Genomic DNA, 16402 nt, shown 5'->3' on the forward strand with positions numbered 1-16402 from the left:
GGGAGAGAGGGAGGGAGGGAGGGAGGGGGAGAGAGAGAGAGAGAGAGAGAGAGAGAGAGAGAGAGAGAGAGAGAATCTCAAGTAGGTTCTGCACAGTCAGCACGGAGCCCCACGCGGAGCTCAAACTCACAAACCGTGTGATCACGACCTGAGCCAAAATCAAGAGTCAGATGCTTAACAGACTGACCCACCCAGCTGTCCCCCATAAATACTCCCCTAAAAGACTATGCTATACTGGCTAAACCTACCTGGAAACTGTCTTTCACCCTTTCCATTTACAGATTCACTTTAACACTCTGGGACTGAAGGGACGAAATGTAAGACATATATTGATGAAAAACAAAAGGCAGCTGACAGACTGGGTGGCTGCAGACAGCATGAGGATACTGAGCATAAGAAGGCAAGGTCAGAGAATGGGACATGAGGGGAGATTAATCTGATCAGGTGCCTCTACTCCTCCTCAAAGGCTTTAAGAAAATTAATACTACTCTTTGGCTGATAGTCAAGTCAAAGCTCTCTACAATCTGACCCCAACATACCTTTCAAGCCCTACATTCTAGACCTTGACCACACCCCCCTCTTTTTTTTTAATTTACATCCAAATTAGTTAGCATATAGTGCAACAATGATTTCAGGAGTAGATTCCTTAGTGCCTCTCACCCATTTAGCCCATCCCCCCTCCCACAATCCCTCCAGTAACCCTCTGTTTGTTCTCCATATTTGAGAGTCTCTTTGTCCCCCTCCGCTTCTATATTATTTTTGCTTCCCTTCCCTTATGTTCATCTGTTCTGTGTCTTAAAGTCCTCATATGAGTAAAGTCATATGACATTTGTCTTTCTCTGACTAATTTCGCTTAGCATAATACACTCTAGTTCCATCCATGTAGTTGCAAATGGCAAGATTTCATTCTTTTTGATTGCTGAGTAATACTCCATTTTGTGTGTCTGTGTGTGTGTCTGTGTGTATCACATATATCCATATATATCCACATATATCCATCGATGCACATTTGGACTCTTTCCATACTTTGGCCATTGTCGATAGTGCTGCTATAAACATCGGGGTGCACGTGTCCCTTCGAAACAGCACACCTGTATCCCATGGATAAATGCCTAGTAGTGCAATTGCTGGGTCGTAGGGTAGTTCTATTTTTAATTTTTTGAGGAACCTCCATACTGCTTCCAGAGTGGCTGGACCCCCCTCTTTTCTTAAACAAGACTCCTAAATGTGCCCTGTGTTTTCCTGTCTCATGCCTTTCCTTAACCCCTTTCTTCTATATGGAATAGCACTCCCTTCCCTGCTGCCTGACAAAATTGTATCCATTCTTCTAGACCTAGCTCAAATGCAACCTCTCTTGTAACCATCAGGGACTGAAACTAACTTGTCCTCTTTAAGCTAATTCCTAGAATTCTTCCTTTAATCCATTCTTTTGGCATTTATCCCACTTGCCTTCTATTAAAGTTATTTGCATAATGATATCATTACACTAGGCCCTAAGGCCCTTAGGCAGAAACCTTGGTATTGCCACTGCACCTAATGTAGAACACGAACCTCTAAGATAATTGTTGAATAAATGAGTAAAAGAAAGCCCCAGCTAAATGAGCGATACGCATCAGGCATGATGGGAGATAAGAAAGAGGTGCAACCCCTGTTCTCCTGGGTCTTACATATTCTTTCAAAAGAAAAGGTGTGCTAACCACAGAGAAAAATGAGATCTTTGAAAACAATAACTACAATGGGGTGCCTGGGTGGCTCAGGCACTTGAGTGGCGGACGTCAGCTCAGGTCATGATCTCACGGCTTGTGAGTTCGAGCCCTGCATTGGGCTCTGTGCTGTCAGCTCAGAGCCTGGAGCCTACTTTAGATTCTGTGTCTCCCTCTCTCTCTGTCCTTTCCCTGCTCTCACTCTGTCTCTGTCTCAAAAATAAAGATTAAACAAGATTAAAGAGGGGTGCCTGGGTGGCTCAGTCCGTTGAGCATCTGACTTTGGCTCAGGTCATGATCTCTTTCATGAGTTCGAGCCCCACATCAGGTTCTGTGCTGACGGTGCAGAGCCTGGAGCCTGCTTCGGATTCTGTCTCCCTCTCTCTCTGCCCTTACTCTGCTCACACTCTATCTCTCTCTCTTTCTCAAAAATAAATAAACATTAAAAAACAATTTAAAAAAACCCCAATAACTACAAGTAGCCACCATCCGTTAAGTTTCTACTGTAAACTAGATGCTAATCTGGCTCTTTACAACAAACAAGACTGTATCGAGATCATTCCATCATTTCTGAGATGTAGGTATCATTCTCTCCAACTGATAGTGAAGAAGCTGAGGTTCAGAGACTCAAGGTGGTCTGTTCAAGGCCATACATCAGCTTGTAGCAGAACTAGGACTCTTTCTGCTTTACGTAGAACTCTAAAACCTCTTATCATTCCACTATACCATGCTTCTTTCCTGGATGCAACTCTAGAAATAGTTTACAAGTTACTGTTCAGCCACTTGGTTATTACTAGAAATAGCCTACACACAGAAACATGGACACCCCCAAAACCAAGTAAATGCCAAACTTAAAATAACCTTACTGAGCTCTGAGTTATAAAACATTTCTACTGTAACCGAAAAGTATTCTGTCAATAATCAGACTTACAAATGTCAATATTTGGAGACAAAACGATAGAAATATGGAAAAACTCTTAAGTCACATGCAACAGCTAGAAGCATCATGTGTCAAAAACAAGCATTAGCCTTAATGTCAAGGAAACCTAGACTCAGGTCCTTGACCCACTATAATTTGCTACTAACCACAGGCAAATTATTTATCACCAAGCATTAAGTTCAAAGTTAGGAATCCAGGGGCACCAGGCTGGCTCAGTCAATGGAGCATGTGACTCTTGATCTCAGGGTTGTAAGTTCAAGCCCCACAATAGGTGTGGAGATTGCTTAAAAATAAAATCTTCAAAAAAAAAAAACAACCTCCCCCCCGCCCCAACTAGGAATAAAAAGTAAAATGAAGATAATACCCATTTGGAGGTTATTATGAGAATCAGATACACAAATGTATGGAAACTGCCTTGCATAATGCCCGGCACATAGTATGTATCCAATAAAAATCAATTCCTTCCCTTTTAGGTAAAATTCTTATGTATCCAAACTGATTTTGCTTATGGGACGTGTGGGTGGGTGGCTCAGTTGGTTAAGCATCTGACTTCAGCTCAGGTCATGATCTCATAGTTCGTGAGTTCAAGCCCCACATGGGGCTCTGTGCGGACAGCTTAGAGCGTGGAGCCTGCTTCAGATTCTGTGTCTCCCTCTCTTTCTGCCCCTCCCCCACTCGTGCTCTGTGTGTGTCTCTCCCTCCAAAATAAACATCAAACTGATTTTGCTTAGAACTATAAACACAGGTTTCCAAACTTTTCCCCACCAAGATCCCACACAAACATTTTTTTTATTTTTTAAATTAATCAATAACATAACTCCACTGAGAGCACCCGATTAGCCTGAGATAAACAATTTGCTATTTTAACAATATCAAAAGCAATAAAATAATGTTGTTGTTTTTTTTTCTTTAGAGAGAGCGTGTGTGCAAGTGGGGTAGAGGGGCAGAGGAAGAGAGAGAGAGAATCCCAAGTAGGCGCCAAGATCAGCACAGAGCCTGATGCAGGGCTCGATCCCACAACCCTAGGATCAGGACCTGAGCCAAAATCAAGAGTCAGACATTCAACCAACTGAACCACCCAGGTGCTCTAACGTATGGTTAACCTGAAGGTAAATGCATGATTTGGCTGACTTTCTGAAATGCTGGAAACAGTTCATAAACCCTTCAGGGAACCTTAGGGAACTAGGAACCTCTAATCAGAAATCCCACTGGCATATATTCAGAAAAGACTTTGAGACAGATAGCAAATTCCCTTGTATCACCAGACATTAGCCTACATGGATAGCAAATCTTCCATTTCTAAATGAAAGGTCCGAAGAGCCAAAAAAACTAAGATGTGGTGTTCAGAACACAGTTATCCCAAGATGTGTTGCTTTTAGATTACCCTACCCTCCCACATGGTCTCTGTCTTCTTTGAGCCCCAGTGCTAGGAGACAAGGAACAGGTGCTTCATGAATGCTTGTTGGCTGACTGGTTAAAGGGCTAATGCAGAAAGAATAAGGGGAAGGAAACAAAACCACTGATGGAGCACTTCTGTGCTAGGAGCTTGGCATGTTAGCATTCCATCCTAGAACTCTACACAGCACAGTGTGACCTACACTTTAGACCTCTAAATCCAAATATCACCAAGGCTACTTAACTCCTCAATATCAGAGACTATGTATGGTAGAGTTCCCAGGTCAGTCTGATTCACTACAGCATTCTTTAGTTTGAGAAGTTAGAAGGATTTTAGCCTTTCCAAACCTTTTACCTACTCAATGATAACGTTGTTGGGGTCAAGGTCTTTCCCAGTCCCTTGGTTGACGACTTTCATGGAGAGGGATACTTTTATCCTATCATTTTTCATCTGTAAAAGACAAAAGGCAAAGTCACCAAAAGTTAAGAGTACATCATTTAGACTGCTGATCTACAATTATCTAACTAAGAATCAAAGCTTTTATCATCATAATAAACACTGAGCTCCTCTAATGGTTGAGGTCCTGTACTAGGAACACTGGGAGTACTAATGAGAATAAATAGATCTTGTGGCAGAATAACTGTAGGAAATAGTTTTTACCTTATTTTTGTTCCTCTGGGGAGGAAAGACAGAAATGGCTGCTCAGAAATTCAAGGCCTGTGGAGGTAGCCAGGCAGAAAAATAAAAGCCATTTTTCAGGTTCAGCATAATGATTAGTTCAGAGATCCATGAGCGCAGAATGGGTTTCTGAAACATTCCAGACTAGACTAGATCCTCCTTTGGACTTGGTCTAGAGCATCTTTCTTTTCTTCCTTTCTTTCTTTCTTTGTTTCTTTCTTTCTTTCTTGTTTAAAAATTTTTATTTATTGATTTTTAGAGCATTTTTAAACAGGAAGGTGATTGTTAGCCATATTGGTCTTCTTTTGCTCCCTCCAACCCTTGCAGCCCTTCTCCATTTCAGGGTCTTTGCATCAGCTGCTTTCCTGGCCTAGAACATGCTTATCCCAGCTTCTCATGTGGCCACTGCCTTTTTCTTTAGGTCTCAGCTCATGTGTCATTTCCTCAGAGAGCCTGTGCCTGACCACTAAATCTACCTCTGACGCTGCCTGAGCCCATTACAGCACTTATTAGAACTTCCAATTTTAAAACAAATGTTTATATTTATTTGAGAGACAGAGAGAGAGAGCACACACATGCAAGCAGGGGAGGGGCGGCAGTGGAACAGAGGATCTGAAGAGGGCTCAGATCCTAAGCCACCCGGGCACCCCTAACTTACAATTATTTTATACATATGCTTGCTCATTTTAATGTTTGTGTCTTCTGGTTACATTCTGTATAAGCTCCATAACAGCTGATGTCACCTAGGTCTGTTTCGCTCTTATATCCCTCAGACTAGTACATGAAAGCACTCAAACATTATTGAATGGCGTCTCTTTCAGCCCTATCTGCCCCGCTGTTCTCCGGTGGGGGTCTCAGCGTCTGATCACATTTCTCCTGTAGGCTGCCCACACCCGCAGCCCACATGCCCTCAAGGGAGTTGCTGTTAACAGGGTCCTTCAGACTTTTCTCACTTCCCTCACACTGCCTGGTGCCAGGTATTAGGATCAATAATGGTCAACTCTGTGTCTGCCCTTGTTTGGGTCCAAACTGAAGTGTACCTGGCAGCTGTTCTCTGAAGTTTGATAAAGACTCGTCCCAGCAATTAAGCTGCCTTCTCTTTCTTTGGTTCTTTTTTCTTCTGCTTTTTTTTTTTCTTGCCACTGGCCATTTGGATAAACTTCAGGGAGGAAAGTCTTATAAACGTGTACTTATTGCACCACTCTTATTACAGGTTATACCACGTTCCTTCTGAGTTTACAGGACAGCGGGCCAGAAGGTTTCAATTCAGGACAGAATTCAGCGGCAGGATTCAAAAATAAGATCATCAGCCACAGTTAATAACATATACACATTCACCATCTTGCCCCTAGTTTTTCTTCATTCCTTCTCACCACATGAAAGTTGCACAGAACCTTACCTCTCGGCCAATAAGCTTCACCCACACTTTGTCCCCGACATCTACTATCTCAGAAGGCTTATCCACGCGACAGGAGGACATGTGAGTTCGATGGACCAAACCTGGGCACGAGAGGAAATGAAGTAAAGCACAGGGTATATCTGGTATTTATACTCTAAATAACAAGGTAAGGAGAAAATGGGAGTGGAGAATTCATTGCAAAATGTCTGTTAATTTAAAACTTTAAATTAAGACGATGTGGGATCATGTTTTGTAGCTAATCAACAAATATTCTTTAAAAATAATGCTCAGGGGCGCTTGAGTGGCTCAGTCGGTTAAGCGTCCAACCTCAGCTCAGGTCATGATCTCGAGGTTTTGGAGTTTGAGTCCCACATTGAGCTGTCTGCTGTCAGCACAGAGCCCGCTTTGGATCTTCTGTCCTCTCTCTCTCTGCCCCTCCCCGACTTGCATGCACACACACACACACACACACACACACTCCCCGACTTGCACGCACACACGCACACACACACACACTCTCTTTCTCTCTCAAAAATATACATTTTAAAAAATAAATTAAAAAAATAATGCTCAATGTTAGCAAACATGTGATACAATAACCACACTTACACTAGTAAAAACACAAGTCAATGAAAGTCTCTGAAAGCAAGGGCATCAAGATGTTTTTACCTTTGATGCATGAATATCATCATTAGAATTTTTCCAAAAGAAAAAACCCAATAAAGGCAAAAGACCTATGGGTATGGAAAAATACCTGCAGTATTATTATCTAGAAAAGTTTTTAAAAACCTATAAGGCAACCTAAATGATTAGCTTGGTAAACCGTGGTAAATCAACCAAATGGAAAAGTAAGCAGCCATTTAATTTACAATTATGGAAAATAATTATGAGAAATAAGTGAAAAAAGAAAATCTAAACAAGGTGCTATTTTTAACCTATTAAATTAGCAAAATATTTAGAAAATAACAATACCCACTGGTGAGAGCATAGTCAAGTAAGAAATATTGCTAGGGCTAGTATAAAATTTTAGAAATCATTTAGCAATCACTATCAAGAGTGGTAAAAATATTTAATAAAATTTGTTAAAAGTTAGGGGCACCTGGATGGCTCAGGTGGTTAAGCGTCCAACTTTGGCTCAGGTCCTGATCTCACGGTTTGTGAGTTCAAGCCCTACATTGGGCTCTCTGCTGTTAATGCAGAGCCTGCTTCAGATCCTCTGTCTCCCTCTCTCTCTGCCCCTCTCCCCACTCATACGCGAGTGCGCACGTACTCTCTCTCAAAAATAAACATTAAAAAAAAATTAAAAGTTAAACAATAGTCATTAAATAATTTCATAAAATATTTGTAATAGTTATCCTTTTCCTGTCTGTCCAAACTCCTTTCCTGGGAGAACCACCTTCCCTATTTTCTTTTTTTTTTTTTCTGTTAGACAATTTCAGATTTTTAAAAAGTTTTTATTTATTTATAATCTCTACACCCAATGTGGGGCTGGAACTCATGCCTCTGAGATCAACCTCAGATTTTTATGGAAAAAGTTATTAAAGCATTAATCAACATCACCTTCCCTGCTTTCTAAAATAAATCTGGTCAGTTCATGTGATTTGGTCGAAGCTGACACAACACCCAACTATGGACACATGACACAAGCTTAGTCAATCAAGATGCCTCACCCAGCTAGCCACAGTAATTGATTGGCTCAGGGATAGACATGAGACATTAGCTAAATCAATTCATCCTTTTCAAGATGTTGGGATTACGAACTACAAAAATTTACCAATGCCCATATTAACCACCAGGTGGCAAGATGTGACCAAAGGTAAGAGACCAAGCCCTCAGGGTGTAATCTCAGCACCTGATAGAGCCCTAGGGAAGCCAGATTTATCCTGCACATCCCAATGGGAAGAGTCAAAACATTTCTCAACTGTTTCTGTCCCTTGCAACCAAGAGTTCTGACTAAATTAATTTGACCCATAATCACTTCTGGGAATCTGTCCAAAGGAAGTAATCATATACACAGAAAAAGTGATATGCATCAGGAAAAGTGACATACATAAAAATCCTCATGTATTTGTAAGACAAAAAAATTAGAAACAACCTAATATTCAACAACAGAGCAATGGTTAAGTCAACTGTGGTACAGCCATTGAATGGTCCATTAAAAATGTTGCTCAAAAGATGATGTAAAAATATATCCATAATTCATTCTTTAGTAAGCAAACATCTGATTGCCGACTCTGTGTCAAGCACTGAAAACAACCAGCATTTTCCCATGTAAATAACAAAATACAACACAAAATTGTATACAGTATGACTACAAATGCTTCAAAAAGATTTTAAAAGTCAGAATGATCCAAAATGCTGTAACAACGATTATACTAGTGTACAAGATTACATGTTCATTTTTTTCTTTATTTTCAAGTGTTTCAATAAAGAAAATTGTCTCTATTCTGGGGGAAATAGATACAATATACAATTATTTTGAATGAACATAAATCAGGAATGTAACCTAGAGAAAAAACCGGTAAGTCAAAGAGTTACGTCTAAAATGACTGCCCTTCCTTAAGTTTCCTGGGGGAATTATTAGCCTGTATTCTCTCTCTCAAGCTGTCTTGCACATGTGTGTGCCCACAAAGTCATCGGCACGGCAGGCACACGCCTGTAATTAGAAGCACCTGGCCTCTGCTTAGAGCTCCTACTGGAAGTCCCTGCTTGCTCTGACCACCGTCACTGGGTCTCACCTACCTATGTCGGCTCATTCTGGAGGTTGATAGCCTATGAAGAACTCTGGGGCCTCCAAAATGTGTTATATACATCTTATATGTTCTTATGTTTTTAATTTTAGACACATCACGTAACCTCCAAATTGGATAAAATTTGTGAAGCTGTGTTTTTTTCCCCCATGATGGTGTAATGGGCAGAGCTGCCTAACTGGGAAGTCTAGAGGGGAAATCCAGATGATCTGAAGGAAAGGGAAAGCTTTCCCTTTGACATTTTTTGACTGCAACTGTCCTCTCATGTTAAAATTTACTTCTTTCCTCTGTTAATGAAAGTTATGAAGGAAATTAATGTTGAACCTAATAATACTTGAGATTTTTTTTTTCCCTTTCCTAAAACAGAAGGTCTGTACCACAAACAAGGAAATAATGGCACTAACCATTTGTCCTCCCCTCTGATCCCAAAGTAGGATATTTTTTGGTCCAGGCATCTCTCCTGGTTCAATAAGGTATTTCTCAAAGTATTAGTAGTGAAAAATTGAAAACAACTTAAAACAATTATGTGGTACATCTGAATGACAGAATAATGTCATTTAAACGTTTACAAAAGTATGTTAAACAATGGAGAAATGTTTAAGGTTCACTAAGTGTAAAAAGCTACAATGTATATATAGACACTATAATCTTAATCTCAGTATGTCAAATTTTATGTACGTGTGACTAATAAAGAAATATACCAAAATGTTAATAGCACCTGTCTCTGTGTGGTAATGGTATCATATAATTCCTTTAAAGTTTTCCCCCTTGGGGCACCTAGGTGGCTCAGCTGGTTGAGCACCCAATTCTTGATTTCAGCTCAGCTCCTGATCTCACGGTCCATGAGTCTGAGCCCTGCATCGGGCTCTGTGCTGATAGGTGACAGTGATGGTGCAGGGCCTGCTTGTGATTCTCTCTCTTTCTCTGCCCCTCCTCCACCCACATGCACGTGCTCTCTCTCTCTCTCAAAATAAATAAATAAAATAAACTAACTAAATAAACTTAAGGCCCCTGGGTGGCTCAGTCAGTTAAGCATATGACTTTGGCTCAGGTCATGATCTCACCGTTTGTGAGCTCGAGCCCCACATCAGGCTCTCTGCTGTCAGCACAGAACCTGCTTCAGATCCTCTGTCCCCCTCTCTCTGCCCCTCCTCCACTTGCACTCTCTCTCTCAAAAACAAATAAACATTAAAAAATAAAAATAAATAAACTTTAAAAAAAATCCCCCTTAATTTTCTATAGTAAGCATGCAGTATAAGTTTATTTTGAGAGAGACAGAGAGAGAGAGAGAGAGAGAGAGAGAGAGAGAGAGAGAGAGAGAGAGAGAGAATCTCAAGCAGGCTCTGCACCGTCAGCGTGGAGCCTCATGTGAGGCTTCAACTCACGAACCATGGGATCACGACCCGAGCCCAAGTCCGACGCTGAACCGACTGAGCTAACCAGGCACCCCAGCGTGCAATATTTTTAATCATAAATATCTTAAAAGCAAAATGAAAAATGATATGTGTACTATGACCAAAATAAAACTATGTCTCATATAGACTCAGACTAAAGAGGAATATAAAAAGCTATGCTAAAATATATTAACCAGATTGTCAACTTAGTGATTGGTACAGGGATAGACACAATTCACCAGTTTATCAATTTACAACAGAGGACATACTTTGTTTATTCCTAGTTCTCATCTCATAAACTACCCACCACTGCTCCAGTATCAAATACCTAAAAACATAGATAAGTGATTAGAAACTGCTTCAACACAGAATCAGAACAAAAAGGAGATGTTTTAAGATAGGTTTACAGTCCACAAAAGTTTAATGGACTTATCACTTCCTCATAAAAGAATCCATCTCTCTCCAGTTCCTGGCATCAGATTCATTTCTGCCCTAAATAAGGTAAGACAAACACTGCTATCTTCAGAGTCTCGGACTTTCTTTTACTATGTTCCAGGCTGACAACCCCCACCTACTCATATAATCTCCCCCTACATAGAATGATAGTCAATTAGATTTCAGTCTCCTGAGTTATAATTTCATTCCAATCCTTTTTCCCTGGAATCACACCCAAATTATCTTGTCAAAGTCTTGAGTGCTCTCATCTCTCTGGTCACAGATTTATAGCCAATTGCCTGGTATATTTCTATCCATGGCTAATCCCATCCTGTGTGGGGGAATCCATCACTAGGTTTCATTCTCAGAAGCCAGTCTACATTCTTGGGAGGTGTTTCACTGCTAACCACATAAGCCACCAACAGCTGGATTAAGTGATATAGTAGAGGGCACCAAATAACACACTTGAGGTCCCCTCACCCTGTGCTGGAGACCTCACTATATACAGTATATTCACTTGTTCATTTCCTCCTTAGATCAACCCTGTGACATAGGTTCACATGAGAAGATACTGTAGAAGTATATTGGCCAAGGTCACAAAGCTGATAAAGAAAGAACTGCAATTCAAATATGAATCTGTGGGGCACCTGGGTAGTAGCTCAGTGGGTTAAGCAGCCGACTCTTGATTTTGGCTCAGGTCATGATCTCACGGTCATGGGATCTCACGGGTCATGAGCCCCGTGTCTGGCTCCGCGATGAGCATGGAGCCTGCTGGGGATTCTCCCTCTCTCTGCTCCTCTCCTGCTCTCACCCGCACACGCACGCGTGCTCTTTCTCTCTCTGTCTCATTTCAAAATGAATAAATAAGCTTAAAAAATAAAAGAACTATGAGTCTGTCAGGTCTTCTATAGCATACTGATATTTCTCCATTTATTATTAATGATCTGTGCTATCTTTTCAATTAAAAAAAAAGAAAGAAAGATGGTCTCATCTACAAGTAGTCGAAACGCATCTAATTCTGCTTTAACATATGCTTCGAAATGAATAGAAACAAGTATGCTCTGCTTGTCAGTCTACGTGGAAGGGAGTTGTTCGGAAGTAGTCTGTGCCTGGATTTCTGACATGAAGCCATAAATGCCCAAAGGGCATATCAAGTCCATCATCATGTTCAGTAAACCCAACATGACACTTGAACGGAATGAATCCCATCTGAGTAGATGCTGGTAAAAGAAGGGAAAAAAAATTCTGACAACTTGGAAAGAGCTAGCATCTCAATCACCATATTAAAAAAAAAAAAAAAAAAAAAAAAAAAAAAAAAAAGGAGTAAGCCTATTATTGTTCCCTTGAAAATATTCTCCCAAATGCATTGTTCAACCTTAATTTCCTTCACAACTTCCACTGGCAATAAAGGAAAGAGGTGAAAAGTACAAACCATTAGAAAACAGCTGCAGCCAAAATCTGTCAAAATAAAAGGTCTCCTTTATCTTTGGGGGATATGAATTCCCTTTCTAGAATTTTCAAATAACTTATCTCCAATCAATGGTTTATGATTATAATGTAAGCCCATAAATTAAAGTGCTTTCATATCCTTTATCTTGTTGGGATCATGAATTCATTCAAATAGTTACAAAACATCCACAATATTACAGGCAACTGTGGATTCAAGGACAAGACATGATCCTGACAGATAAGAAACTCTAAAACAGGCACATCATTCCCATTTCACAGGTAAGGAAACTAAGGCTCAAGTCCAAAGCAACTTGAAGTCAAAAGCCAGTAAATGGTGGGGCTGGAACTAGAATTAATGTATTCATTTAATAAAATGTATTGAACAGCCACTATTCCTCAGGTGGATATCTCACAGCCCAGTGGATAACCACAACCTCACTTATATCATTGCGCTACATTGTAATTTGTTCGTATCTCTAGACTACCAACAGTAGGGCAGGAGGGACTATGTTTTCTTATCTCTTATCTCTGTGTTCACATCTAACATAGTGGCCAGGTAATGAAGTCAATAATTATTCGCCACACTGATTTCATTGCGAAAAATATTTGAGCTTCTACCATAAGCAGGACATTTTAAAGTGTAACACTGGCAAGCGCCTGGGTGGCTCAGTTGGTTAAGTGTCCAACTCCTGGTTTTGGCTCAGGTTACGATCTCCCAGTTTGTGAGTTTAGCTCTGTGCTGGGCTCCATGCTGACAGTGTAGGGCCTGCTTGGTATTCTCTCTCCCTCTCTCCCACACACAATAAATAAACTTAAAAAACAAAAAAAAAGTATAACGCTGGGGGCGCGTGGGTGGCTCAGTCGGTTAAGCATCCGACTCTTGATTTCAGCTCAGGTCATGATCTCGCAGTTCAGGAGATCGAGCCCCAGGTCAGGCTCCATGCTGACAAGGCTGAGCCTGCTTGGGATTCTCTCTCTGTCCCTCCCCTCCCCTTCAAAAATAAATAAACATTAGGAAAAAATGTTGAACAATCTGATCCCCAAATCTCATGTGCTAGTGGGGCAAAGGATAGTAGAAAAAAAAAGAACGTCATAAAAAGCTGCACTGATACTATGATAGTCGCTAGCCATGTTGCTGGGTTTTTTTTAAGTATTTATTCCATTTCACTTTCCTTTTAAAATTTCTTATTTTGAGAGAGAGAGAGAGCGCGGACACGTGTGAACAATGGGGGAGGCATGGGAGAGAAAGAATCCCAAGCAGGCTGTGCACAGTCAGCGTGGAGCCTGAAGCAGGGCTCGAACTCATGCACCTCTAGATCATGACCTGAGCGGAAGTCAAATGCTTAACTGACTGAGCCACCCAGGTGTCCCATCATGTTGCTGTTTTAAGTTTAAATTTAAATTAATTAAAATAAACAAGGTTAGGGTACCTGGGTGGCTCAGTCAGTTAGGGGTCTGACTTTGGCTCAGGTCATGATGCCGCAGTTCATGAAGTTTGAGCCCCAGGTTGGGCTCTTGTGCTGACAGCTCAGAGCCTGGAGCCTACTTCGGATTCTGTCTCCCTCTCTCTCTCTGCACCCCCCCCCCCCCGCTCGCACTGTCTCTCTCTCTCTTAAAAATAAACATTAAAACATTATTTTAAATAAACAAAGTTAAAAGTTAGTGGCTACATTACTGGCCAGCACAGATGTGCTAGAATACCAAAATTTATTTGGTGTATGTCCCTGATTCCTCCCAGAACTCCTATAACTCTTGGAATTTCTCCAGTGATACGACAGTCTTTTGTTATTCATAAGCCCCTTCTGATCACAGAAGAGTTTTGCTAAGGAGGTGATTTAGGGTAGGGCTCTAGATGGCTCTGAACGGGGCAAGTCTCCAGAAGGTTAAATGATGAGAGAGGGTTGGGACCACTCGTCTCCAGGAAAGAGGGAGAGGGGCTGAAGAGGCCCAATAAAACTCTTAAAACAAGACTCAGAGAGCTTCCAGGTTAGTGAACATATCAGCTTGTTGGGAGGGTGTTGTGTCAGAGAAGCTTGGAGTACCCCCGCCCCCCCACCACCCCCATACCTTGGCCGGGCCTGACTGTATCCTTTATAATAAAACCTGGGAGGGGCGCCTGGGTGGCTCAGTCGGTTGAGCGTCCGACTTCAGCTCAGGTCACGATCTCACGGTTCGTGAGTTCGAGCCCCACATCGGGCTCTGGGCTGATGGCTCAGAGCCTGGAGCCTGCTTCCGATTCTGTGTCTCCCTCTCTCTCTGCCCCTCCCCCATTCATGCTCTGTCTCTCTCTGTCTCAAAAATAAATAAACATTAAAAAAATTAAAAAAAAAAAAAAACAAAAAACAAAAACCTGGGAACATAAGAAACAGTGTTTCCCTGAGTCCTGAGAGCTGTTCTAGCAAATGATCAAACTTGAAGAGGGGGTCGTGGGAACCCTTGCTTCACAGCCCACCAATTAGAAGTACAGGTGGCTCAGGACTTACGACTGGCACCTGAAGTAGGGGCAGTCTTGTGAGTCTGAGCCCCTTTAACTTGTGAGATCTGACACACTAACTCCAAGCAGGTAGTGTCAGAATTAAGACACCTGCAGTTGGAATCCAGAGAATTAGCTGGTGTCAGAAAAACACATCGAAACAGATATAGAACATTTCCATCATCACAGATCGTTCTAGCAGGCAACACCGTGAGCCAGGGGAAAATCTAGTTTAGATCTGAGTACGAGGAAGGGGTCTTTCAGCTCAGTAGGGACAAAAATTCTGAGAACAGAAGGCTGAGAAAACTCGAGTTAGAGTCTCCCTTCCTGAATCAGAACATTAAAATCTGGAGACCACAATTATCTTGTAGCTCAGTCCTTTTGGCGTGGGACTTAATGATTTTCTCCTTTTGAGAGCAGGGAAGTTAAAATACAACTGCTGGAATTACGCAGCAAAACCACAGAAAAGCCCAGGATTAGAGACTTCCCGCCTAATTACTTGGCTCCCCACGCTCTCCCTCTGAGGCTTGTCTCCACCGGCTGTCAGACTGACAGATCCACGTGTAGGCAGGCAGCGACAATGAGAGGCATCCCCTGACAGGGCATGGACACAAGTGAGTTGAAGCCTGACTGCTGGGAGGTGTCAGGCCTTTCGTCTCTACACAGTCCCCAGGGTGCCACATAAATGCTCAAGTGAGTAGGTATTACAGTGATGGTGGGTACACTGACAAGATCTGTCTTCAGACCAAAAGAGGCGCATGCCTACAAAGATGGGGATGAGTCCTCTCGTTAAATCCCAGACAACACAAAATGAGCAACTTTATTATCCCCTGCTGACTGCTAGCTTGGAAACTATCGGGGAGCCCTTCTAATTCCACGATGCCATTCATGGCACAGTAGTCTCCAAGGCTAGATGCACGGCTTTATTATTCAAAGATCAGCAGTTGGACTTTTTTTATTTTTAAGAAAAATTCTGGGTTAAGAAATTGCACAAAGTAAAAGTCCCTCTTCGGTGTCCATGTCTCCCCTAGCAAACTGAACCCTCCGGGGGTGACCGCTGTCAACAGTTTGTGGCGCTGCTTCCAGGCTTCCTTCTAAACCTATGCAGTAGTTCAAAAATGACATCGGCACGTGGACACATGCTGTAGAATTTCGGCGGGGCGGGGCACACCATGGAAACTCTGCCGCAGCGTGCGTTTTCATCTTAGCTTGGACATCTTACCATCCCAGGAAAGTGGATGCACCCGTTTCACCCATTCTAAGAGGCATTTCCCTGCCCTCACCTTGGCGTCTCTGAAATCAGAGGGCTTCTTACAACCAGCTCCCAGTCAGGCACTGGTGCCGGGAAGTTGCCATCAACACTTTTCACAGATCCTTTCTGCTAAAATGAAGAAGGCACCAGCATCAAAGTATCAATCTTCTGATCATCTGCATAGTCCACTGCACAGATGTACATCAGGTATCTAAGTCTACACTGCGAACTAAATCCCCTAAGGGGCTGCTGGATCAAAGGGCAAGCACAGTAAAAACGTTAGTGGGAGCGGTGCCTGGGTGGCTCGGTTGGCTGAGCATCTGACTCTTGATTTCGGCTCAGGTCATGATCCCAGGATCCTGGGACGCCCCCCACCCCCTGACCCTCCTGGCTCCATACTCAGCATGGAGCCTGCTTAGGATTCTCTTTCTCTTTCTTTCTCTCTCTCTCTCTCTCTCTCTCTCCCCCCCGCCCCTCCCCCACTCACACTCTCTTCCTACAATTAAAAAAAAATTGTATATAAAAAACTGTTA

The 16402-nt window shown here is 42.1% G+C and overlaps 1 protein-coding gene across 6 annotated transcripts in view; it reads right to left on the reverse strand.

Moving 5' to 3' along the window:
- The window catches only part of ZCCHC17 (zinc finger CCHC-type containing 17), a 60925-nt gene that overhangs the window by 24465 nt on the left and 20058 nt on the right, over positions 1-16402 (reverse strand). For all 6 annotated transcript variants that reach the window (XM_060621910.3, XM_060621909.3, XM_078452136.2 and 3 more), the window contains 2 exons: positions 6117-6217; positions 4398-4489 (listed from right to left, as the gene is read on the reverse strand). In XM_060621910.3, the coding sequence (XP_060477893.2) occupies positions 4398-4489; positions 6117-6217 (193 nt within the window). The remainder of the gene's footprint in view (positions 1-4397; positions 4490-6116; positions 6218-16402) is intronic.

The sequence above is a fragment of the Panthera onca genome, chromosome C1, assembly GCF_046562875.1.
Source record: "Panthera onca isolate mPanOnc1 chromosome C1, mPanOnc1 haplotype 2, whole genome shotgun sequence".
Classification (NCBI taxonomy): domain Eukaryota; kingdom Metazoa; phylum Chordata; class Mammalia; order Carnivora; family Felidae; genus Panthera; species Panthera onca.